The following is a 26,185-nucleotide window of genomic DNA, read 5'->3' as shown; positions in this document are numbered from 1 at the left end:
TGTTTTCCCAGTTCCTCTCTCAGTGAATTTGTTATTTACGTACAGGAAGCTTATTCATTTTTGAGTGTTGACTTTGTATACAGCTATGCTATTGAATTTGCTTATTAAATATAAGAGTTTTTTTAGTGGAGTTTTTGGGTTTTTTTATTTAGAGTATCACATCATCTGCAAATAATGATAATTTGACTTCTGCCTTTTCTATCATTATTCCTTTTATTTGTTTCTCTTGTCTAATGCTTTGGCTAAAGTTTCCATGACCATGTTGAACAAGAGTAGACAAAGTGGACATCCATGTCTTGTTCCTGGTTTTAGAGAGAAAGATTTCTATTTTTTTCACTTAGTATGATGTTAGTTGTTGGTTTGTCATAGATAATTTTTATCAGATTGAGATAAAGATCATCTATTCCAATTTTATGTGCGTTTTTTTTTAAATGAATGGGTGCTGGACTTTGTCAAAAGCTTTTTTATTAATCTAATTGAGATGATCATGTGATTTTTTGTCCTTAGTTCTGTTAATATGGTATATTTCATTTATTGACTCACTTATGTTGAACTATCCTTGAATCCCTGGGATATATCCCACTTGGTCATGGTGCATAATCTTCTTGATAATTTGCTGCATTCTGTCTGTCAGTATCTTATTGAAGATTTTTGCATTATGTTCATTAGGGAGATTGGCCTGTAATTGTGTATCTTAGTTGGGTCCTTCTCCAGGATAATGCTTGATTCCAGGAATGAATTTGGGATTATTGATTCCCTTTCAATTTCATTGATGAGTTTGAGAAGAAATGGTGCTAAGTCTTCTCTAAATTTTTTGTAGAATTCAGCAGTGAATGTCTCAGGCCTGGGGTTTTTGTTGTTGGTAAGTTTTTAATTACACCCATGATTTCAATGATTGATATTGGTTTATTTAGGATTTTTATATTGTCTTGATTCAGCTTTGGTAATTTCTATGTACCTAGGAAGATAAAAGGAACTTTGGACATATGATTAAATTCACAATCTTTAGCTCAGATTATTCTGGATTGTGAAGGGGCTCAATGAAATTCTTATAAGAAAGAGGCAAGAACATTACGAGAGAGGTTGAAAGATGTGGAGCTTCTGGCTTGAAGAACCACACATTTTATTAAGGAGTATTTATACAGAATGCATAGTGTGCTGGGAAGTGTGGCAGGGAAAGGGTCTGCTATCATCTTTATAGGAGGAAGGAGAAAATGAGCCACAGTGGTGTGCATATCAAGGGCTCATTGGTGTATATGGGCTGAAGGGAATAGGATCCTCTTAGCTTCTCTTCTATTTTACTATATTAACATTTAATCCACTGAAACTTGGTATATCGTTAATCTGTTTTCATTCCACCAAGGGCATCTCTTTGCCTAGAATCTTTTTTCAGGTACAGTGTCGCATTTTAATATTAAGAGATGATAACAGGTCACTATACTTACTGTTATATGCATATTTTACCATAAGATACATACTGTAAGACTGATGCTCATAGTGCAGATAAGGAACAAGATGAGAGTGGAACTGCTTTAGATCAGGCTAATAAATCCTGCCTTCTCTACACTACTCCTACTGCTTTTTATTTGTCTTTTGTAGATACTGACTGTGGTGAGTAAACAATCCTACTTTTTCAGAGGAGGTTAAAGTCAAAGTGGGAGATTCTTAGTTACCATTGTTTCCCAGATTTCTACACATCCTTGAACAGATTTATGTTTAGTTTAACAAATCTTTGAATTTTGTGGCAAGTTATCTGAAGATTGACTCTGAAAAGCCTGTCTCTGGTCTAATTCACTCTTGTGGAGCTGCTGGTCCTTACTGACTGAGATGCATCTTTCTGAGCTAAAAGAGGCTCTCATAGGCTGCACTCAGGGGATAGGTGTTTTCCTTACACTTGTGAGCGGGGAATGACACAGAGTTTGAAGGGTGGTGGAATGCAGCCAAAGCCAATTGCGATAGGTTTCAGGTCAATATCCTTTGGTTCAACAAGAGACTTCAGATTAAAATGCTGTAGAATGGCAGTCAAAAGCAAAAACAATTCCATACGGGCCAGGCCTTCTCCAACACACACCCGTTTTCCTAGAAGTAAAAACAGCATTGATGAGACAGAGGCTCAGAAAGACAATGTCTTAATAGTGGGCTAGCAAGAAGAGGGCTGGGAGGGGGCTGTGGGACAACTCCATCCTAAAGCAGGATTTAATCTCCTCATCTACTGAAAGAACTATAAAACATACTGAGGAACAAGAATATTAATGACCGGTTTAACACAATGCCCTATAGGAAGTAAATAGGGCCAGGTTAGCCGCCAAAGCCTGAAAGCTGCCTGGAGGATCTTCCTTCACCAGGACTGAGGCAAGGCCCTGGGAAAGGGGCCAAGGGTTCCAGAAGGGCCACATCCCAGGACAGCTTTGATGTTTCCTATGATTTCAGGTGACCAAAAGTCAGAGTCCATTTAGTAACCCTTGTTTAAAGTTATGGATGATTAGGTAATATAGTGTTTGTTTGTTTTTGCAGTACTGAGTATTGAGCTTAGTGCTTGACTCCATTTTTCTAATTTATAATATGAGACAAGGTCTTGTTTACTAAGTTGCATAGGCTAGCTTTGGTCTTGCAATTGTCCTGGTTTAGCCTCCTCCAGTCATGTGGTTTTGAGAGATTTTCACTAAAATCTGTTAAAATAGAAAGAGATGAAGGAGACAAATGTCCCTCCAAAAACACTTCATCTTCAAGATATCTGGCAAAAATATCATTTAACTTCTCTGAATATGCAGGAGCACACTTGGATCATATTTTAAATAGAAACAAGGAATGCAGTGGCTCTGTAATGTTCTTATTTGCCAGAACATACATGGAGTAGAGATGAGCACAGGTGAAACTGCCTAGACAAAGTGATGTCTCTGAACTCTACTTACCTGCAGAAAAAGCCTTGAAATAGTCACTGTATTTGAACTTGCCATTTTCATTTAGAAAGTGCTCTGGTTTAAACTGCTCTGGATCTGGGAATTCTTGGCTGTCATATAAAAGGGAATCCAGGGTCGGAATGATGACTGTACCCTGAGGGAAGCATAGGTGTTTCCATTAGTCAAGTTAACAAAACGTAGTCTTTTACCTGGGGACCGTAGTGAAGAAGACTGTTTGAATTTTATGTTGCATAGGATAGAATCTTTGCAGCTGTGAGAGTTGTTTATTTAAGGACAATAGAAAGCAGTTAGTGGTCAGGTCTAAACGTGAGAAAATCCCTAAACTTTTCATAGGATGGGCTGGATGCTGCAGCTATTGGTTCCTGGTGTAGAATTTTCTGCAAATCTCAGGTGCCATCAGAAGAGGGACCTTCCCAGTGTTTTTCCATTTTTGCGGTCCTAGGTCCATACTACGACTGATGAGGAAGAATTACTCTGCAGAGCGAGGAACTGACTTGGCCCAGCCATCTAGCCACACCTGACAGAGAGGAGCCTGTGGATCTCTATCCTGATCCTGGAAGACGAAGTGATGGGCTAATAGGATGGGGTTCATGGTGTGCATTCCAGCTCATGTCTGACCTTGGGGATGAGGTATCCTTGGAGCATGGTGTCTTGGGTAGCTTCATGGGGCAAGTTAGAAGGCACAAGGTTGATGAATCGTTGAATCTCATGTACTACAGCATCCATGTAGGGCATCTCTAACCTGTCCTTGACAGCAGGGATGCGTGTTGGTCCAATCACCCTGTCAATTTCTTCATGAAGTTTTTCTGCCAAGATAAGTAAAATAAACTTGAAGGGCTGATCCCAGGCTAGACATTCATCTATCATTTACCCATTTGTCTAATTATCCCTCCCTCTATCCATCCACACAGTTTGACACCCACCTATCTACTGATCTACTACTTATCTACTCACCTACCCATGTATTCATCTAACCATCCACTCCTCATTCAACCATCCATCCATCTTCATGTCTGTCTAATCACCTTCCCATCCTTTCTTCAGACTCATCAGTGGATGTTTTTGGAGCATGCTAAGCAGTGCTAGCTACACCAGGCCTTTTGAATTATTGAGTAAATTACCAACAATTATCAATAAGTGACAAATTCTATGGTATTATTTATAGTCTACAGAAAGTTTAGTATCCATGATCTTAAGCTCATTATGGTTTATCTAGTTCTCTTCGTGTCAGGAGATGAGAATAAAAAAAAGTCTCACAAATATTTTCTTGGAGAGAAATCTTTGCATTAATGATTACCCAAAACTAGTTTATTGTGTATTTCTAAAAAGTATGAAAGGAAGTGGTGGAATGAATTAGACAGGTACTGCCTACTTGAAGTCCCAGAATCTCTTTTTATGAAAGAGGTAACAGTACCCTTTGGCAAGTTTCTTAACTTGTGCTTGATATTTCCTATGGGATTTTATAATCTGGTGAATGACAAAGCAAATTGCAAAAAGGTATGTATAGCATGGTACTCAGGTAAAACACATAGAATAGTAATATGAGTCTATGTTATAATTTACTTAATATTAAATACATGGAGTCACACATGGGAGCAACACACAGCAATACTAAAACATTGCCATTTCGGTAGAGGGAGAGGCAGAAAGGCATGAAGCCATGTTTATCTGACTCTAACATATTTTCCTCTTGAGAATTCTGAAGTAAATATTGTAAAATGTTAATTTATCTTAAATTTCGCAGTAGGTGTATATCTTTGTTTATATTGAATTCCTCATAGTTATTCATTAAAAGATTTTTTAGCCCATGGTTCCCCTAATACAAAGTGGTCAAAAGCTTTTACGCCTGTTGCAAATCCATACAAGGTACCTGGACATGGTCCTTGGACTTAAACTTCATCATTCACATTTCTGTGCAATAGAAAAGCGCAGATTTTGCCAACAAAAAGATCGGAGATCAGAGCCTTACCTTGGACTGGTCATGCATTCATATATTTTTTGGAAATTACTTCATATCCCACATCAACTTTCAAGAACTGAAAACCTTGAGAACACTGCATATTGCAGGGTGACCACCATGCCCACCCAGCATTTAGGGAGAACCATATTCTTATTGGCAGCAGAAATGGTTCTGGCGTTATGCTCTGGGCAGTAGCTGTCTTCCTCTGTGCCCAAGCCAGTAAGTGGCAGGGGCTTCAGGGCTCATTGTTTCCTTTTGGATGTTGATTCTATTGGTCTATTTATGTTTGAGTGATCTCTTATTGTGGTTATGTTGCCCAGGTGAGGACCTGGCCCTCTGCACACCATGCCCAGACTACCCTTGCTCTTCTAGACACCGAGTCTTACCTGCACAGGTGCTTCTGGTAGCCCTGTGGAGGGAGCAAAGGGGTTCCAGAGTGACAGATTGCCTTTCTTTGAATTTTCTCTTTAATTTCTGTGGGACAAGATATCCCAGGAGGACTGCAACATTTTTCCCTGACTTCCACTATCCTATATGGCTAACTTCCTCAGTGGCAACTAGAGCATTACTTTTATAACCATAAATAAGTTATTTAGAGAGCAGAATGCTGACATACTCCTTATCTTCACTTCAGTGTGGGTGATCCTTTTCTGTATAATTTTTGTGCCCAGTGGCCCTGGTGGAGCAATCCCAGAGTGTCCAAAGTTAACAAGCATCTGAACACTGGAGCCTAACATGAACAAGGCTGGTCATGTGGTGAGACTCAACCATGCTTCACAGGCATCTCACTTATCATTTATGTACCTTCAATCTCTGGGTACTTCATGAGAATCAGAAGGCCGTATCTCAAAGTGGTGCTGGTAGTCTCCGTTCCCGCAAAGAACAAGTCAGCCAGGGTCACAGAAATATTTTCCATTGTGTACACAGGAGGCTTTCCACTGCGTTTTTCCTTCAAAGTGGGAGAAGACAGGGACCTGGTGAGAGGATGTCTTTGGGTGGCTGGGAAGGGGGTACCTGCTGCCATTCATAAGGGAGGATCTAGGGTTTATATAAGAGACAGTGCAACCAGGACTCAAGCATCTCTGCCTCACACCTGGGAAAACAGGCTTCCAAGAAACAGGCTGAGGGCAAACAGAGATCTTTATTCAGGCCACCAGACTCTGTCTTTGCCAACAGTGCCAGAGTGATCCTTCTGCCCTGAGGCTGGTGCCTTTGGGCCATAGGGCAAGGAGAGGCAGGAAGGCACTAAACTGATGGCTGGGTTCTCAGAAAGCCTAGGAAGCTATGTAGGGTAAATCAGCATGGAATTCACATGTTCTTTTCAGCCCACAGCAGAGGGAAAGAAGTAGAGATCTCACCAGTTTGAATAAGAGGAAAGATCCTAGAGGGCTGGATGGGAGGCAGATGAGGATGGGGAATGCCTAGAAATCAGCCACAATTAGGGAATAAGTATAAACAAGGAATGATGAGGGCTTCTCAGACAAGATATGATTGTCAAAGGATTACAGCCCAGCCTGGACTGGAGGAGCTAAAACAAGAGACCCATGGTCAGTTCACTCATCCTTGTGCTTCCATGTATGAAGAATGGAGTGGGGAGATCAAGCCTAGTGTGCTTGTGTAAGACTACAGTATATCACTGGGACACAAGCAAGTGGATGGATCATCACATCAGTGTGAAAAGTGTATATACCCTATTCCACCCCAGGAAGACCACCTCATGTGGCAGATTGTGGTTACCTTCTCCATTTCTGCGAGCAGGCAGTCAGTGACATCCCGAGGGCAATCGATATCCAGTGACTGAAGGTTTTCCTTAGCTCTTTCTAATGTGTAAGCTTTTATTTCAGACACATTTTTTATTACTTTTCTATGGCTTCCAGGCATGTAGCGTAGGTATTGTGAAAAATTATTGTAAAGCTGAAGTAAGAGAGAATTATATTACTATTTTTTTCTGGTTACAGCATACTTTTTGTGTGCTGAAGTAATAACCCCCCCCCAAACCTGAATTTACAATGGCCATTATTGTATTATTTAGAATGTTTGCGGCTGCCTCTATCTGCTAGAGGCAATTCTTACAGACAGTATACTTTCAGTAGTGAAAATGTGCACACATGGGTTGATATATTCTCTGAGGTTAGAAAATGAGGGCCATGTAGATGCCTTTCATAGCTACCTAGGCAGACACCCTCTGAAATTCTCCTGATCGCAGGCTTTTGCAGGCCTATCGCACTTTTCCTTCTCTTTCATCTAATGTAAACTATTTAAGTGAAGATGGGCCAAAAAGAGGGAAGTGGCTTCACCTGCAACCAGGGCGTACTGAGGAGGTAAAAGTCCTCATTGAACAAGTGCATGAGCCTCAGGCAGGTCTTGTCCTTGTAGTCAAAGCGCCTGTGGAAGAGGATGTCAGCTATGACATTGAAAGGAGCACCGCCGATGAGAAAGGTAGGGTCAAAAGGCTGGCCTGGAAAACAGGTAAAATGTCAGCATTCATGTGGGATGAGAAGGATGAACATGATCACCACTTTTCCTGATCCACAACTCAGTGGGCCAAAATCTTCGCAATGCCTATGCTAAACATTGCCTAAATTTAACAAGCACAAAAGTATGTATTTTGGCCGACTCAGGTTTTCTTTACTTTTTAGTGCTATCTTGGGCACAGCAATCACACCTGCCCACCCTTGTGTGCCTCAGAAGTAGAGCTGGAAACGCAGGTCAGGAAGACTATCATGACTACCCCCTGCCCAGGGTCTCTTTAGCTGCTGACTGTTTGCAGGCTTTAAATGCAGCCTGGGGGCCTGGCCAGGATTCCCCTTCCCCTGCTGTCTGCTGCAAAATACACACCCTGAGTCTTCCTGAGCTCCTCCAGCAGGAACTGGGCCTCCCTCTGGATCCGGGCCTCGTTGCCCTGTTTTCCCATCCCATAGTCTCGGAGTACGCTCAGGGAAAACCGCCGGACATCCTTCCAGGTGGGTCCATTATTGAAAATAATTCCTACGGAAGAGGTTCCAGCAAAGGTTACTTCAAATGTCCAGTTCTTGGAGAAATGGGGCTGGACTGAGAATTGGCCTAACAGGGTTTTGAGAGTAGTGGGCTGAGTGTGCAGTTGTAGAAGAAACACAGGAGGGAGGATGGGATGTTCTGTGCTTCTTTGGCACATTTAATCCCTGCCGAATGCCTTCTACACGACAGCAGTTTATTTTCTTTGATTTTCCACTTTCCTCGGAACCTTTCCATGTCAAATAAAACTTCATGTGGCCACTCCAAGAAGAATTCTCACCTCCTTCCTCCTTAACACAATTCTTGGGCAGCCTGTCTGTTCTCATGGCTTTTATCTCATATACTACCAGCATTACAACTTAAATTTCTGGCTTCATTGCAATGGCTTGACTGAGATCTGAGGGTCACAGGACTTCCCAATGTGGGGACCACTGAGCTGGAAAGACTGAATAGTGTTCCTTTCATGTGCTACCTGGTGGCTAAAATCCTGTTCTTCTCTGTCTGTCTTCTTAGCATGTGGCCTGTTGGTTCCTCCTGTAGCCCAAAGACCCTGAGAATCAGCCCATCTAAATTGTTTTCCTTTAAAAGTGTTGCATCCCTATCATAGTCAATCCTCTAAACATTTTTTTTTTCCAGATATGGACCTGAGTCACCCTGACTATTGTCTTCTTCACCTCATCTCTGTGAAGTCCTTTAATCCCCCTGGGGTCCAGCTCACCCTGCCCAGTCTCAGCCAGCTCCTACCAGCAGGCCTTATATTCCAAGAGGCCCTTGCATTTACCTTTATATGTTCTATCCTCCTTCTCTTACTTTATCCAGAGTCAATCTGGGCCATGTAGGGTGAATAAAAGTAGAACTTTGGGACACTGAGGCACAGGCAGCAAAGAACCTTTGAGCCCAACCAGTGGAGAGGCAAATCCTGGACCCTCTGCTGTGACCTCCAACATAAATGCTTGCACCCATGAGTGGCATGAGATATAGGGCCAAATCAGAACTGTGCCCTTTACAATTGGGTGTCATTTTATGGAATCTTCCTCCAACAACTGCTGAGGTGATGATAAGGGCCAAGACAGTTAATTTTGTTTTTACTGAGACAGCACAGTGAAACAAACCTCAGCGCTGGAGAGAGATTAAATGCCACTGCTTGTAAAAAATAGACTGGGAAGGCATGCAGAAAAACCAAGAGCAGAGCACATGGTTGAGATCAACGATTTAAAATCCCACATAACAGTGCCCATCAGGTTTGAATATCAAATGGTAGGTGAGAAGACCGGGATCAATGAACCATTTACTCTACAGAGCAGTTGAAACTGAGAGTAGAGGGAATCCCAGCAAGTACAGAACTGGAGGCAGGATTCTGGGGGAGGCTGGCTCAGGCTCTATCTTTCTGTAGTCAACTTGGGTGTAAGGAAGTCCCAACCATTTGGGTACACAGCACTACACACAGTGGCTTGCACCCACACACAAACTATCACCAATTTCTGAAGTGTCTTTTTGCCTTTCATCTTCATTCTGTGGCTGCCACTATTATTGTTGAGATAGGATTTGACCAGCTGGATGGGGTGCAGCCATCATTGTCACCATGGGCGTGCCCCCACTTACTGCCAGAAAGCAGACTTACCCTTGTCCTTGTATTCTTCGATTGCAGGGATTTCTCCTCGGCCAGAGAATTCATTCTTGTGGGTCAGCAGCACTTCCTTCACTGCTTTGTAGCCATGGAGGACCACTGTGCGCCGTGAGCCCAGGTACAGGGTGAACACAGGCCCGTAGCGCTTGGCCAGCTGTGGGGATCACCATACAGAGTGGGCTGAAGCATGCAGAGAAAATGCCCTGCTCTAGACTGTCTCCCCACCATTACTGTTATTGAGGCCCATCAGATTAGATTTATGGTTATTGTGGGTCCACCAGGTGACAAAGGTCACTTTTGTCCAGCTTAACGTAAGAAGATCCTCCAGCCTGGACATCAGCACCGGATATTTTGCCACTTTGAGGTCCTCCTTGTAGCTGCTGCACCCATGATCCTTTGGTTGCTTCCAAAATCAAGGCCAGGACCCCATGGTGCTGCCTGATGGCCTCAACCCCGTGTCTCAGCCACAAATGCCCCCTCTGCAGTGTAAAATGATACTCCCTGCTATACACAAGTATCAGCTCTGTGCCTGCTGACACTGTGACCTTGATTAACTTGCACAATACTCACAGCAGCTGTGGGAGGCAAGTGTTGTTATTCTGATGAAATGTAAGCCAGTCCAGCACTCTATTCTTCATCTTGCTTTTTGCTATCAAATGATGGACATTGGCCAGATGCAACCATTGCTGGCCTTTGGCACCTTGGCAACCAGTATGTCCATAATGATGCCAAGTAGGTAGGGCCTCCCTGGTCTGTGAAACCAAAGCCCTTCCTCTGTGACCACTGTTTGCCAGTAGGTAACTGTTCTGAAGATCACTCCTTACTAGATGATAGTATTCAATCAAGTCAAAACAGGCTGGTATTAGAAAAATTAGTTTGGCAATGAATTGAACATCCATGTGCTAGATATAATTCCTGACTTATTCTCTCTAAAATTAAAATATTTCTCTTACCTTGGTGAAGGACTGGGGGATATTCTTTACATCCAGCTGTAGAAGATTCCCAATAATAGGAAGTGGGAAAGGTCCAGGGGGTAAGTTCCAGCTGCTGTGGATTTGCTTCCAGATGGATATCAGCATGAGCGTGACCACCCACACCAACAGGGCGATGGTGATGCCAAGGGCACCCATGGCTTCTTTAGGATTTCACCACTGACTTGTGAGAATGATTTATGGGAATGCAAAGCTTTTATAATGATCTTTGAGAGGAGGGTAACTTACCAACCAATGCCACCTTCCCTCTCCCTGGCCAAGGTGTTTGTTTATCATTACCTGTGTTGGCTATCATTTCAAAGGGATCCCTATATCAGCTGTGTCTTAGAAGTTTCATCCAGTGACCTGACAAAGATAAAGCTGGATTCTGTCAATACCTTGGTTGCTGGCATCTGTCACAGTGCCAGTGAACACATCCAGGGACACTTTAATTCTGCAAAACATGAAAAAGTTTCCTTTATTTTTTTAAATTCCTAGACCAGTGCAGGGGGTGGGGAACTGTCCTTCTGCTTGATAAGAGTTGGAATGATAAGGGCTATTCACATTACGCTTGCATGAGTTTGTTTGAGTAGGACTTACGTAAGGATAAGTGTTATGCACTGGCCATTTCAGGAAAGGGCCAGCTTAAGCAGAAAATGTCTCTTAATTTCTGATCAAGAGACTTATCTAATCAGCCCTAATACACTACTACTAAACTAGTTACTACTTGGAAACTATTGAGGATAGAGGTGGAAATCCAGCCTTCTGGTTTTTATTCTACTTTGTCAAAAATAACTGGTTAATTTAGTGGAAGAAAGAAAAAAAAGCTAAAGCAGGAATTTTACCAGTTCTGAGAAAGTTAATTTCTTATTATTTTTAAAGAAACATATTTTTATTGTCTGAAATTTGGTAGAAATTATTCTTCAGAATCCTGTCAAATTAAAAAAATACACTAGGGATTTTATTGGATTTGTCTTATATCAATGAATTAAATTTAGAAGAATCTGTATTTTTCAAAGGAAATTGTTTATCCAGAAGCACGGTGGATCTCTACATTTCTTTGGATCTTATGTGCATGAATTCTTTTTTCATACATCTCACATCTACTTTTCTGTTTTCTTTCTTTCTTTTTTTTTTATAAATCAGTACCGGGGATCGAACTCATGACTGCCTGCTTGCAAGGCAGGTGCTTATGCCGCTGAGCTAAATCCCCAGCCCCACATCTACTTTTCTATTAGGGATGTTTGCACGTATTATGTGAACATTTTGTGTGTGTGTGTGTGTGTGTGTGTTTGTGTGCATGCATACGAGTAGCAAGAAGAGACTTTTTCTGTCTTCTAATGAGCAATATATGGAAGATATTTATATATTATAATTTTAAATTGGTAATATATCTTTGTGAACAGCAGAAAATGTGGTGGAAAATGAAGAAAATAAAAACTGCAATGCATCCAAACCATTTGTTGATCTGGGTTATGGTCCTTTATCTTTTTATTTATGTAAAAATGAGACTCTGCACTGCATTCTAAGTCAGTTTTCCTCTGAGTCATCTTTTATCAATATGAACAAGCCATTGTATTACCTTTTGAGCTGTAGCTATGGTGCTGGTGTCTGTCTGTTAACTTTCCTGGAGTAAGGAATTCTCTATGGAGAAGGGCAAGGGAGTCAGGGCCTTTCTTGCCTTTGAGGTTTACCAGAGCTGCCTTGCTTCTGGCGAGGTCATTATGTCCCCTCCTGTGGACTCTCCTTCAGAGTCCAGTGTTGGTTGAGCTCCAGTAGGAGGAAGGAGACTGAGCTGTCTTGATCCCTGTACCCACTTCTGTCCCAGACACAGACAAGCCCACTCAGATGCTCACAAGGGTCCACAAATTCCCTTGCTTGTTGGTTTCTCCTTCTGATGTCAGAGGGCCAGTTAGCGCTCTTAAGGTAGGAAATCAAAGTGGGGTGAGAACAGGAGGTAGCAAGGCGTGAAAAGCAGAGTAGGCCTCTGGCTCCTTTGGCTGAGAACAGTCAGTCGCATCACCATGGCTTACTTGAACATTTGTTTCCCTGAGAATCTGAAGTTATAGATGTAGCCTGAGCAAGGTGCCACTATTCTTGGTCTTTGGGCTAAAATTCTATTGAGTGGCCAACGAGTAGCAACCAATAGCAGGAATAAATGTTTCAAAAAAGGACATTTCTGTGGACTTCTTTTTAGAAGCAAAGAATTTTATTTGCTTTACTTACTCGATTGGACCTTCCAGAACAAGGTTGGCCTGGACTTTGAAATCTTGTTTGAACTCGTTAGTAAAACAATATACTCAGGGTTCACTGAAGGTAAAGTATTGTTTAAAAAAGATAATTCTAATTGAGAAAGTAAAACATCTGCTTGTAAAGGGTACAAATAATACATTGAAGAGAATAATACAAGAAGAGAATGAAGCAAAAAGTAAAAGTTGCACCTCACCCCACAGAGTGCTAGCTTCCATGTTTTAAGAAACAAACAAACATGTGGCCAACTCTTTTTTTTTTTATCTTTTTTAATCTTTATTTTACACCTACTAAAATACTTCTTTGGCACTTAGTTTAATTGTATGTATCATGTGAACTTGAATTGGTATCCAGTATCCTTTATGTCAGCCCAAAGAACTCTTCAATATTGTGCATAAGACAGGCCTCCCTCATGAGTTTCTTCATTTTGTTTTCTATTTGGGGGGCATTTTTTCCCTGGATACAGAGGTTCTTTCAACATTATGAACATGTTGCCTTCACCTTCCACTCTCCAGTCCTGACTGGGATCTGCTACTGTGTGTGGAGTGTGGGGCTTGTGGTCATGGTTTCCCTCTGCGGTCCTCCAGTTTCCTTCTGTCTTTGTTGTCTGATAGTTTCATGATGACATGTCTAGATACAGGTCTCCTTTAGTTTATCCTGCTGAAATTTTGCTAGGGTTCTTCTCTATCTAGAGAATTATATTTCATTCAATTTGGGGGATTCTCAGTCATACGTCTTCATACTGCTTTTCTATTCCCTTCTTTTTGCTCCTTTAGAGATTCTCATTACTCACGTGCACGTATTGAGGTCTTGCAAGCCTCTGAGGCTGTATTTCATCTTTTTTCTCTGACTTCAACAGAAAGAGATCTTTAGCATAGATGTTTTTCTCTGCTTTTAATACAATATACCACTCCATCCCAACTCTCAGGAATTTAGTTTCAGAATTTCTAGTTTTTAATTTGTTCAAATATATTTCCTTTTATTTTGTAAATCAAAAGTTTTCTAGTATTCTCGTTGCCCTTTGGGAGGAAGATACCCAGAGGTTCTTCCTCTGCCATCCCAGAGGGCTTCTCTTGTCTGTCTTTTCCATCAGTGAAGTGAAAGTCTTAAGAAACTTCCTGAAAATCAAAGAATTTTAAAAATTATTGGTTAGAACACAGCTCCTTCTATGTGAAAAAAATATTGGGAAGCCAGCAACTTTCCAAGACTTCAGAAGTGTAAATAGTTTTGTCTTTTGGTCATTGTGGTCACAAGTGTTTCCTATGTGGATTTAAACTATTTGAAGATAGTCTTTTCCTGGTCCATCTTTATTCATCATATCATTTGAAATATTTATCTGATATTGTGTTCTTTCTCAGTGTCTTGTAAATATTCTATAGTTTGGACATAATTTGAAAAAATTTCCCTTCAATAGGAGAAGTATTAGTAATATTCAATATGTTCACTGGTAAAATTGGCTTTATGATGTGTTTAATTTTCCTATATCTTGCTGAATTGATCATATTTGTTTGTTCTTCTCATTTGATGTTTGGAGTTCCAATGTCTATTATTATTCTACTAGATGTTACCCTTCTATCTGAAAGCACCTCTACACTGATGTCTTTAAATAACTTGAAAAATTAACCAATGGCTTCTGACTTCAACAGAAAGAGATCTTTAGCATAGATGTTTTTCTCTGCTTTTAATACAACATACCACTCCATCCCAACTCTCAGGAATTTAGTTTCAGAATTTCTAGTTTTTAATTTGTTCAAATATATTTCCTTTTATTTTGTAAATCAATTTTTGGCAATGTGATTAATGTTTACAGTTCCCTTATCAAAAACCTACTTGCCCTCAAGTATATGCTCTAATGGTCTCTTTATCTCTTCTGCATCCTTTTGTATCTTGTCACTTATCCCTGCTCCCAAGCATGTGAAATCTCCTACCAGATTTAATAAGGAGAGAGAAACAGGCTACACAAAAGGACACATCTGGAATGTCTACTCCCCTGGCTCTCTGGCCTCTTTCCATAGAGCTGAATCCTTGTTTAGTGAAAGATCACATGGCAGAAATACTTCTGTCAGGCTTGACGTACACTCTCATTCACAAGAAGGAAGTGTAAAATATCCCAGAGGTTCTCTTAAGAGGACACACAGTGGCCACGAACTCTAGGCCGCAATGGGAAACAGTGGAAAGGTGGAAGTGTATCTCTTTGCTTGATGTCCACAAAAGTTACTTAGTAAGAAAGGAGAGAAACAGTGATGGTGTTGAAAACATGCTCAGAATAGTTGATTGAAGGATTTCCCCTTGGAAATATTTTTTTAATGATAAAAGACATAAGTACGACTCTGTTAAAAATAATGACCTTGACAAAAGCCAAAAATCTTTTCCAAGTAAAACAAGTAGAGAGCAACAACAAAGGGCAAGCCAGTGGCGTCCAAGAACAGTTCTCCACATCAAAGGAGAGGCGTTCTGTGCTATGTTCTCTTATCTGTCATTTGACTCTTTCTCCTTCTGAACTGCTGTTTAATTCTCTAGGCGCAAACAACGCTTTTCCTGGGAGCTAAGAGGCTTGCTGGGTCGAGGGAGCAGTTTCTAGGACTCTTCTTGGGCTTCAGCTCACTGAGAACCTAAACAAGGTGCAACTATTTCAGTATAATGCTTGCGGGGCCCGCAGATTTCCACCAGAGGGCGCCAGCGTGGGCGCGAAGGGAAACCACCACAGGGCTTGAAGTCCAATACTTTATTTCATGCATAGATAAGACTTGTGAGGTAGGTTCCTTCAAAGAGTGCTAATATCATCAATACCAAGCACCCAGTCGTAATCTAGAACCTACAGTAACCCATTCCAGCTGTATTTGCCAGCACACACCACCTGTCTTGAAACTTTCACCCACTGTTACTGTGAGATGAGGCTGTCTATCTCCGACTTCACGATTTCACTGATACATCTGTAAAACACAGTATTTACCCACCATTCTTCCAGATGCTTCCTGAGATCTTGCCATTGCAAAGAACGTTGCCAGGAACATTTTTGCATGTGCTTGCTTCAAGGAGCACTGCACCGGAACACCCATGGGCCAGGCTGTACTTGGCAAACTGGTGCGCAAGGTACCGTGCCAGTTCCCAAGTATTTGAGGCCGCCTGCACCCTTATGGGAGCGGGGTTCAAGTGCCTCTCCAGCACTTGTACTTACTCCTACATTTCCTGACACTTGACCATGTAGTGGCAGTAAACTGGTTGCGTTCTATTTTACATTTCCCTAATTATATATAAAGAAAGAAGAGAATCTGTGATTGTTTGTAGTCTGGCTAACAAGCCTTGCTGAGTTTTGTATGCTGCAATGATTTTCCCTCCACTGTTTGTTTTCCTGTTTATTTTTATTTTCCCCTCTTTTAAACAGATATTCTCAAATAACACAATTTAATTTGGGACTGAGCACTGCTTTGGAGAGCTTAATTTCTTTTTAACCTGGAAAGATTAGAAAGATAGCTGCCTATTTGCAAGTTTTGTTTTTAATATTTATGTCTGAGTTGATACAGAATGGATTTTTGTGATGATAAAGGCTAGGGATGAAATGTTCTTCCCATATAATAGATATGAATAACATAAGCTCTCACCCTGGCTCCCCAATTCCGCTTGTGCAGGTTAGGGTTCTTATGCATGGGATACATCAGAGGCTGACCTGTCTCTCCCTGGGCCACTGATGCACCACTTTAATTAGAAAAAATTTTGTAAGACTTGAAATCTAATCTTCTATACACTTTTTTCAGTTTCATTGTCATTATTTTTCATTGCTATGAGATTTTATTTTTCATCCTGATTTATTAAAACACTACAACATTGTATACAGAACCAAGACCATCAGATGTCAAATCAATTGCTCTCCCTGGGCGGTGACACAGATTACCTGTTCAAAAGCCTGCTCCTGGTCTTGTGAGGGAATCCTTACCAAGCAGCTACTTGTTGCTTTAGATGACAATAGATCTTTATGAGACTTGCTAATATTTACACGTGTGTTTCCTGCACTTTAAAATGGAAACAATCACTTTGGAAATAATAGTATAAAATAGGATGTATTTTTTTGTTTGTTTGTTTTTGTGGTGCTGAGGAGCTAACCTGGGGCCTCATAAATATTACTCTACTGCAACAAATAACTTTGCTGAAATGACATGCATCTTTTCATTGTCAGTCACCCATTTCTCTTCCTTCTTTGCCACAAGTCTAACCTCTGTGGTTAGCTATTAGGTTTCTCTCTTAATCCTCAAGTCACCTTCCTGTCTCAGCAAAGCCATCATCCTGTTTAAATATGACCCTTGGCTATTGCACCAGGCCTTGTAGTAAGAGCAAGAAAAAAGTGAAGAACAGCCTGAGAGGTCATTTTTCACTCAGAACAGTCACTAGATTCTTTCCTGGATCAACAAGACTTGGCTTGGTTTTAGGGTGAGACAGGAAGAGAGGAGATGAGTTTGAATGCAAGACTAGAATCATAACCTTGAGGGCATTGCAAAGGAGGCCAGAACCTTTTATTGGAATGTTTAGTCATTTATATGTATTCCATACAAATTTGAGGACTCAGTTAAATTTCTTCAAAAACTCTTCTGGGAGTTTGATTGGCGTTACATAGACCCAGTGAACTAAATATCTTTAAATATTGTCTCCTGCTATTCGAGGAATATAATCTATTTCTTTAAGCCATTTGTAGAAGATAGAACTGTGGGGAGAGGACTGGTGGCAGCTGAAAAGATAAGAAGTATGAAATATAAATGACCTTTATTTTGAGAATGTGGGGAGAGACACCCCCAACCCCCTGGGGCGTGGCATCTCCACCCTGGGGCCCGGCGATCTCTCCCTGGAACACGTGGAGTGAGGCACATAAGTAGCTTGGCTTGGGGTGGAACCTACGGGGGGCATTAGGGATGCACAGGTAGCCCATTGGTCTTAATTTGGCGCCAGAGGTAAATTCCTAAGGGTAGGGGAGATAGAAGCTTCCTGGCTTTACCGGCTACAGTATCCGGCCTGGGCCAAAACCCTTTCAGTAGATTTTATAAATTTCTGCATATAAGTGATATATATTTATTTTAGATTTATTCTTTTTTTTTGGTACCAGAGATGGAACTCACGGCCTCACACTTGCCAGGCAAGCACTTACGCTGCTGAGCTAAATCCCCAGACCTAGATTTATTCTTAAAATACTCAGAAATTTTAAATAGAGTTTTTATGAATTACATTTTCTACTTATTTATTGCTGGTGCCTAGCAATATAAATCGATTTTGTTTGTTTATCCTAGAAGTAGCCCCTTTGCTAACGTCTCCTACTAATAATACTTTCTAGGTAGACTGTTCTGAGATATTTTAAAATTTTTTTTAAAATTTTATTTAAAAGGAAAAAGAGAAAAAACAAAACAAAACAAAGCAGTGTAAGGGTACAAGTAATACACAACTAAAAAAAAAAACACAGTAAGAAATCACCAGTTAATAGATTACATATTATCATCTTAGAGATAGTTGCTCAAATCACAGTATCAAAGCATACAAAGTGGACATTCAAACAGTGAGACTGCAAACAGCTGTGTTCAATGATCCAACCAAAAACATTAATATGGTCAACTATTTAACACCCCTAAACACTCTTGCTGTTGTATCATTTAGAACTCTTTTTTTCCCTCTCTTTTTACAACAAAATTTACACATTTTGGGTTTTATTACTCCTTAGTTTTTATTACTTTTTTGGGGGGGGGAGAATAAAGTCAAATATGGCAAAACAAAGCTGTCAGTCAAACCAAGGATAGACATAGCACATGATGTAAAACAGAGTACAAGGTTATCAACAATGGTTATCAACAATGTCTCTTGTTTCCTTAAAAAGAATTGCCTATCTCATTAGATATTATAAAGTTGAACAAAACAGTAGAGAACAAGACCAATAAAACTTAAGCATTGTAAACATTACAGGACTTCCACAGGAGACAATAGTCAAACCAGAATGGGCATCTTAGTGAATCTTATTGCCTTCAAAGTAGTTGCCTAAACCCTCAAACTTGATACTATCATACAGAATGGAACAGAGTCTAATCAGTCAAAACAAGATAGTGGGAGTATTACAGGACTTCAAAACAAGTTAATAGGAAATCAAAAAAAGTTACTATTATATACCCTGCTCATTTTTAAAATTTTTCCCCTTAATTAAAAAAAATAACTAAATAATATTTTTAATGAATAAGGCAGAGATTGAGATAAAACAGGACATAACAATATAACAATACAGGTCAAAGCATGACTGTTTCAGCAACCTAGTGCTTCACCACCAAATAACCCAACTTAATAGTAGTTACCATAGTGTCTGTCTTTTTCCTTGAAATATTTGAATAAAACTTCATATACTATAGCTTCAAGTATTTCCATATCAAGAAGCTCAGAATAAAGCCTTTCCAATTAATAAGTGAAAACTTTATAAGGCTTCAAGGCCACATAATGGGGAATCATGATTACCACATATTTTTATATATTTGAATCATTACTTACATTAGGGAAACTATTCGGTATTCACACATGCGAGATTGATTTATTTCACTTATGAGTATGGTCTCAAGCTGCGCCCATTTATTGATAAATATCTCAATGTGATCCTTCTTTATAGCTGAATAATACTCCATTGTATAGAAATACCACAACTTTTTTATCCATTCCTCAGTTGATGGACACTTGGGTTGTTTCCAAGATCTGGCGATTACAAATTGTGCTGCTATAAACATAGGTGCACATATATCACTGTGGTATGATGCTTTCAGTTCTTCTGGGAATATGCCTAGAAGTGGAATAGCTGGAATAAATGGGATTTCCAGTCCCAGCTTTTTGAGAAATCTCCAGACAGACCTCCACAAAGGCTGTACCAGTCTACACTCCCACCAATAGTGCAGGAGAGTTCCTTTTTCCCCACAGCCTCTCCAGCATTTGTTGTTGTTGGTTTTCTTGATCCTGGCCATTCTTTCAGGAGTGAGATGGTATCTCAGTGTGTTTTTAATTTGCATTTCTCTGATAACCAATGATGATGAGCATGTTTTCATATATTTATTTGCCATTTGCATTTCTTCATCTGAGAATTGCATATTCATCTCAGATGCCAATTTTTGGATTGGATCTTTGAATTTTGGAGGTCTGAGTTTTTTAATTCTTTATATGTTTTAGACAAGAGTCCCTTGTCTGAGAGAGAGTTCACTAAAATCTTTTCCCAGTTTGTGGGTTTTCTTTTCACTATGCTGGAGATTTCTTTTGACATGCAGAAACTATTTAATAAGAAGTGGTCCCAGTTATTGATTCTGGGAAGTATTTCCCGTGCGGTTTGAGTCCTGTTCATGAATTCTCTACCTACTCCTATGTCTCCAAGGTTTCTACCCATTTTGTCTTCCAATAGATTTAGTGTTTCTGTTTTAATATTCAGATCTTTGACCCATTTAGATTTTAATTTAGTACATGGTGATAGACATGGGTCTAGCTTTAGTTTTCGGCAAATGGAGAGCCAGTTTTTCCAGCACCATTTATTAAAGAGACTGTCGTTCTTCCAGTGAACCTGCTTGGCTCCTTTATCAAAGATAAGGTGGTTGAGTGTGTTTGTAGTTGTGGTTGTATCTTCTAATCTATTCCATTGATCTTTGGCTCTGTTTTGATTCCAATACCATGTTGATTTTACTACTGTTGCTTTGGAGTATAACTTTAAGTCAGGGATTGTGATGCCTCCTGCTTTGTCTTTGCTGCTTAGAATTGCCTTTGCGATTCTAGGTCTCTTCTGGTTCCAGACGAAATTTAGGAGTGATTTCTCTAGATCTATAAGGTATGTTGATGGTATTTCTATTGGGATTGCATTGAATCTGTATAAGAGTTTTGGGAGAATGGCCATCTTCACAATGTTTGTTCTTCCTATCCATGAGCAAGGGATGTCTTTCCATTTTCCGAGATCATCTTCAATTTCCTTTTTCAGTGTATTATAGTTTTCACTGTATAAGTCTTTCACTTCTTTCGTAAGAGTAATTCCTAAATATTTCATTTTTTTGCTTGCTAATGTGAATAATCCAGTTTCTCTTATTTCCCTCTCTGTGATTTTGTTGTTTGAGTATAGGAATGCTATTGATTTCTGAGTATTGATTTTGTATCCAGCCACATTACTGAATTTATTTATTGTATCTAAGAGTCTTTCAATGGAGCTTAGGGGGTCTTCTATGTAGAGTACCATGTCGTCTGCAAACAATGACATCTTAACTTCTTCTTTTCCTATCTTTACCCCTTTTATTTCTCTTTCTTGCCTAATTGCTCTGGCTAGAACTTCCAGTACTATATTAAATAGGAGTGGTGATAAAGGACATCCTTGTCTTGTGCCTGATTTTAAAGTAAAGGCTTTCAATTTTTGGCCATTTAGTATGATGCTAGCTGTTGGTTTGTCATAAATGGCCTTTATTATATAGAGGAAAAGACCATCTATTCCAATTTTCTGTAGAGTTTTTATCATGAATAAATGTTGGACCTTATCGAAGGCTTTTTCTGCATCTATAGAAATGATCATGTGATTCTTATTTTTGGCTTTATTGATATGGTGGATTACATTTATTGATTTGCGTATGTTGAACCATCCTTGCATTCCTGGGATGAATCCCACTTGGTCATGGTGTATAATCTTCTTGATGATTTGCTGGATCCTATTTGCCAATATTTTATTGAGGATTTTTGCATCTGTGTTCATTAGGGAGATCAGTCTGTAGTTCTCTTTTTTAGTTGGGTCTTTCTCAGGTTTTGGTACTAGAGTAATATTTGCTTCCAGGAATGACTTAGGAAGGATTGCTTCCCTTTCAATTTCATTGAATAGTTTGAGGAGTGTCGGCATTAGGTCTTCTTTGTATTTCTTGTAGAATTCTGCAGTGAATCCATCTGGGCCTGGGCTCTTCTTGGTGGGTAAGGACTTAATTACATTTTCAATTTCAGTAACAGAGATTGGGTTATTCAACAGTTTTACATCCTCTTGATCTAGCTTTGGCACTTCATATGCTTCTAAGAATCTGTCTATTTCTTCTGTGTTATCAAACTTTTGAGAGTAGAGGTTTTCAAAATAGGTGTTGATGATCTTCTGTATTTCTATTGGGTCTGTAGTGATTTCTCGTTTTTCATTTCTTATTGCATGAATTTGAGCTTTTTCTTCCCTTTTTAAAATAAGGTTGGCTAGGGGCTTATCGATTTTATTTATTCTTTCAAAGAACCAACTCTTTGATTTGTTGATTCTTTGGATTGTTTTCTTAGTCTTTATTGCCTTGATTTCTGCTCTGATTTTTATAATTTCCTCTCTTCTTTTGGCTTTGGGCTTGACTTGCTCTTCTTTTTCTAGCTGTTTGAGGTGTAGCATCAAGTTATTTATTTGTATTCATTCTGTTTTCCTGATGTGGGAACTCAGTGCAATAAATTTTTCTCTCAGGACGGCTTTCATTGCATCCCACAGGTTCCGGTAAGTTGTATCTGTATTTTCACTTTCTTTTAGGTATTGTTTGATTTCTTCTTTAATTTCTTCTGTAACTCACTGATTACTCAAGAGTGTGTTATTCAGTTTCCATTTGTTTGTGGGATTTTTGCAGTATTTTTTATCATTAATTTCTAATTTCAGAGCGCTATGATCTGATAACATGCAAGGGATGATTTCAGCTCTTTTGCACTTGTTTAAATATGTTCTGTGAGCTAATATATGGTCTATTTTAGAAAATGATCCATGTACTGCTGAGAAGAATGTGTATTCTGATGTTGTTGGGTGGAACATTCTGTATATGTCTATCAAACCCATTTGTTCACAGGTATGATTCAGTTCTGTTATTTCTTTGCTCATTTTCTGTCTGGTTGATCTGTCCCTTGGTGTCAATGGCGTATTAAGGTCTCCTGTTACAATTGTGTTACTGATAATTTGAGTTTTCATTTCTGTTAATAATTGTTTTTTATAACTTGGTGCTCTGGAGTTTGGTGCGTATATATTTAAGATAGTTATCTCTTCCTCTTGGAGTTTTCCCCTTACGAGTATGTAGTGACCTTCTTTGTCCTTTATGGTCATTGTTGGTTTAAAGTTCACGTTGTCTGCAAACAGAATGACTACTCCTGCCTTTTTTTGGATTCCTGCTGCATGAAGAATTGTTTTCCATCCTTTGACTTTCAGTCTGTGAGTATCCTTCTGGGTTAGATGGGTCTCCTGTAAACAGCATATGGTTGGATTTTGTTTCTTGATCCATTCTGCTAGTCTGTTTCTTTTGATTGGTGCATTGAGACCATTTACATTAATGGTTATTACTGTTAAATGCTGGTTAATTGTAGGAATGTTATCTCTCTGCTGTTGCATCTTTATCTTTCTGTTCTGTTTAATTATTTGCTTTGCTTAGTGGTTTTTTCCTTTGTGTATCTAAACTGTCTTTCAATATTTTTTGCAGGGTCGGTTTGGTATTCATGAAGTTCTTCAGCTGTTCTTTGTCATGGAAGTATCGTATTGCACCATCTATTTTGAATGATAGTTTTGCAGGATATATCAGTCTTGGTTGGAAATCATTTTGCTTTAGGATCTGGAATATTTCGCTCCATGCTCTTCTTGACTTTATCGTTTGTGCTGAGAAGTCTGCTGTGATTCTGATAGGTTTTCCTTTATAAGTGATCTGTCTTTTCTCTCTGACAGCTTTTAATAATCTATTCTTATGTTGGATTTCTGGGATGGTGATTATTATATGTCTGGGTGTAGTTTTATTTTGGTTATGAGTGTTTGGAGTTCTATATGCTTCACTGATCTTGATGTCAGTTTCTGATCTCATGCTTGGGAAATTTTCAGCTATTACTTCTCTAAATATCCTCTTGACATCCTTTATGTTGTCTCCCTCTCTTTCATTAATCCCTATCATTCTTATGTTATTCTTCTTTGCATCGTCTTGCAGTTGTTGAATTGTTGTTTCCTGATTCCTTGTTATTTTCAAAAGATCTTTCCTTTCCTGTTCACTAGCTGCAATCCTGTCTTCAAGGTCTGAAATTCTATCTTCACTTTCCTTAAGGTGGTTTTTACAACTTTCAGTGGAGTTTTTTATTTCCTGTATATCTCTGTGCATCTGCATTATGTATTCTGTTTGTTTCTTATATTGCTCGTCTAGGGATTCTATCTTTTTGTTTAGTTCCTCCAATTTTTTATCTGTGTTTTCTTTAGATATATTTAGAATCTCTTTCATTTCTTTTATCATTTCTTCTTTTATCTGGGAGATTATTTCGAGTTTGAATTTCTTTAAAGCTTCCTGGAGTTGTTTGTCAACTTCAGTAGCTATTGTGTCTGATATATGAGGTGGATCAGATATATTTTCTTCAATATACATTGCTCCTAGGGTTTCCTGAGATGGGCTGGAGGTTTGAGGTTGTAATTTGGTCTTTCGTTTTGTCTTTTTCTATATTTCTGTGTTTCAAGTGTTATTTGAAAGCTTCCTCAGGATCTGTTGAAAATCCCCTTCTATGTTTGGAGCTACTGAGACTCTGACACCGCACTACCCCAAGCCATTGGGCCTACAGAACCAGTGGCCCTCCTCTGCTTGCTCAGAACTCCACAGTTCCAGACAAGCTGGGCCTCAGGGACACTGTGCGCCCACCTGCCCCTTGGAAGATCCACAGCTCTTCAATCGCAGCCGGGTTAAGGTGCTCATCACAGCCCGCAGTGCCTCAGGAGCCTGTGATCCCTCCCTGCTTGCAGAGATATCCACAGTCCTCTAGGCAAAGGAAGGGACTTCAGCAGGCACTCCAGATCCGCCCAGCTCCTCCTCTGCAGGCAGATGGCTAGGCGCAGCTGGGCTCAGGGGTTAGTGTAGGCCCGCCTATCCATCAGGAGCTCAGCAGACTTCCAAGTGTAGCCGGGAGGGATGGGGAGGCGGCTGTAGTGGCCTCTAACCCACTGCTCCACTTCACTGCACCCAGAAGCCTGGGGGGTCCGGAACAGTCTGAGATTTGGGCAGACTGTGCTGGGCACTCACCACAGGCTGAGGTGCCTCAGGAACCTGCGATCCCTCCGTGCTTGCAGAAGTATTCAGTCCTCCAGACAAAGGAACGGGCTTCTGCAGGCACTCCAGATCTGCCCAGCTCCTCCTCTGCAGGCAGATGGCTAGGTGTGGCTGGGCTCGGGGGTTAGTGTAGGCCCGCCCATCTGTCAGGAGCTCAGCAGACTTCCAAGTGTAGCCGGGAGGGATGGGGAGGCGGCTGTAGTGGCCTCTAACCCACTGCTCCACTTCACTGCACCCAGAAGCCTGGGGGGTCCGGAACAGTCTGAGATTTGGGCAGACTGTGCTGGGCACTCACCACAGGCTGAGGTGCCTCAGGAACCTGCGATCCCTCCGTGCTTGCAGAAGTATTCAGTCCTTCAGACAAAGGAACGGGCTTCTGCAGGCACTCCGGATCCGCCCAGCTCCTCCTCTCTAGCAGCACAATTTTTAATCGCCAGATCTTGGAAACAACCCAAGTGTCCATCAACTGAGGAATGGATAAAAAAGTTGTGGTATTTATATACAATGGAGTATTATTCAGCTATAAAGAAGGATCACATTGAGATATTTATCAATAAATGGGCGCAGCTTGAGACCATACTCATAAGTGAAATAAATCAATCTCGCATGTATGAATACCAAATAGTTTCCCTAATGTAAGTAATGATTCAAATATATAAAAATATGTGGCAATCATGATTCCCCATTATGTGGCCTTGAAGCCTTATAAAATTATCACTTATTAATTGGAAAGGCTTTATTCTGGGCTTCTTGATATGGAAATATTTGAAGCTATAGTATATGAAGTTTTATCCAAATATTTCAAGGAGAAAGACAGACACTATGGTAACTACTATTCTTTAAAAAAATTATTTAGTTATTTCTTATGTTTATTTTAATTAAGGAAAAAATTTAAAAAATTAGGATATATAATAGTAACTCTTTTCGATTTCCTATTAACTTGTTTTGAAGTCCTGTAATATTCCCACGATCTTGTTTTGACTGATTAGACTGCTCTATTCTGTGCGATAGTATCAAGTCTGAGGGTATAGACAACTACTTTGAAGGCAATAAGGTTCACAAAGATGCCCATTCTGGTTTGACTATTGTCTCCTTTGGAAGTCCTGTAATGTTTACAATGCTTAAGTTTTATTGGTCTTGTTCTCTACTGTTTTGTCCAACTTTATAATATCTAATGAGATAGACAAATCTTTTTAAGGAAACAAGAGACAACGTTGATAACCATTGTTGATAATCTTGTACTCTGTTCTACATCATGTGCTATGTCTATCCTTGGTTTTGACTGACAGCTTTGTTTTGGCATATTTGACTTTATTCTCTCCCCCCCCCAAAAGTAATAAGAACTAAGGAGTAATAAAATCCAAAATGTGTAAATTTTGTTGTAAAAAAGAGAGGAAGGGAAAAAAAAAGAGCTCTAATGGATATAACAGCAAGTGTGTATA

The 26,185-nt window shown here is 39.9% G+C and overlaps 1 protein-coding gene across 1 annotated transcript; it reads right to left on the bottom strand.

Moving 5' to 3' along the window:
• Positions 1-1,079: 1,079 nt before the first annotated feature.
• Positions 1,080-10,677, bottom strand: LOC100727914 (cytochrome P450 2E1). Its single transcript, XM_003479797.5, has 9 exons — positions 10,456-10,677; positions 9,497-9,656; positions 7,720-7,869; positions 7,179-7,339; positions 6,619-6,795; positions 5,686-5,830; positions 3,540-3,727; positions 2,913-3,054; positions 1,080-2,079 (listed from the first exon to the last, which is right to left on the bottom strand). Exons 1-9 carry the CDS (start codon positions 10,630-10,632, stop codon positions 1,889-1,891), a joined length of 1,491 nt encoding a protein of 496 aa, XP_003479845.2. The 5' UTR covers positions 10,633-10,677; the 3' UTR covers positions 1,080-1,888.
• Positions 10,678-26,185: the final 15,508 nt, after the last annotated feature.

The sequence above is a fragment of the Cavia porcellus genome, unplaced genomic scaffold, assembly GCF_034190915.1.
Source record: "Cavia porcellus strain 051 isolate PalLab524CR breed Dunkin Hartley unplaced genomic scaffold, mCavPor4.1 scaffold_2, whole genome shotgun sequence".
Taxonomy (NCBI): domain Eukaryota; kingdom Metazoa; phylum Chordata; class Mammalia; order Rodentia; family Caviidae; genus Cavia; species Cavia porcellus.
Note: the sequence above shows the minus strand (reverse complement) of the source record. Positions and strands in the feature narration are given on the sequence as shown.

Bases quoted from the DNA above. Each gene is read 5' to 3' on its own strand.
- LOC100727914 (XM_003479797.5), bottom strand. From the start codon at position 10,632: ATGGGTGCCCTTGGCATCACCATCGCCCTGTTGGTGTGGGTGGTCACG. The intron at 7,340-7,719 runs GTGTGTATTTTG...CCTGTTTTCCAG, and splicing joins GGAGCTCAGGAAGACTCAGG to GCCAGCCTTTTGACCCTACC. The intron at 6,796-7,178 runs GTGAAGCCACTT...CTCTTACTTCAG, and splicing joins TCAGTACGCCCTGGTTGCAG to CTTTACAATAATTTTTCACA.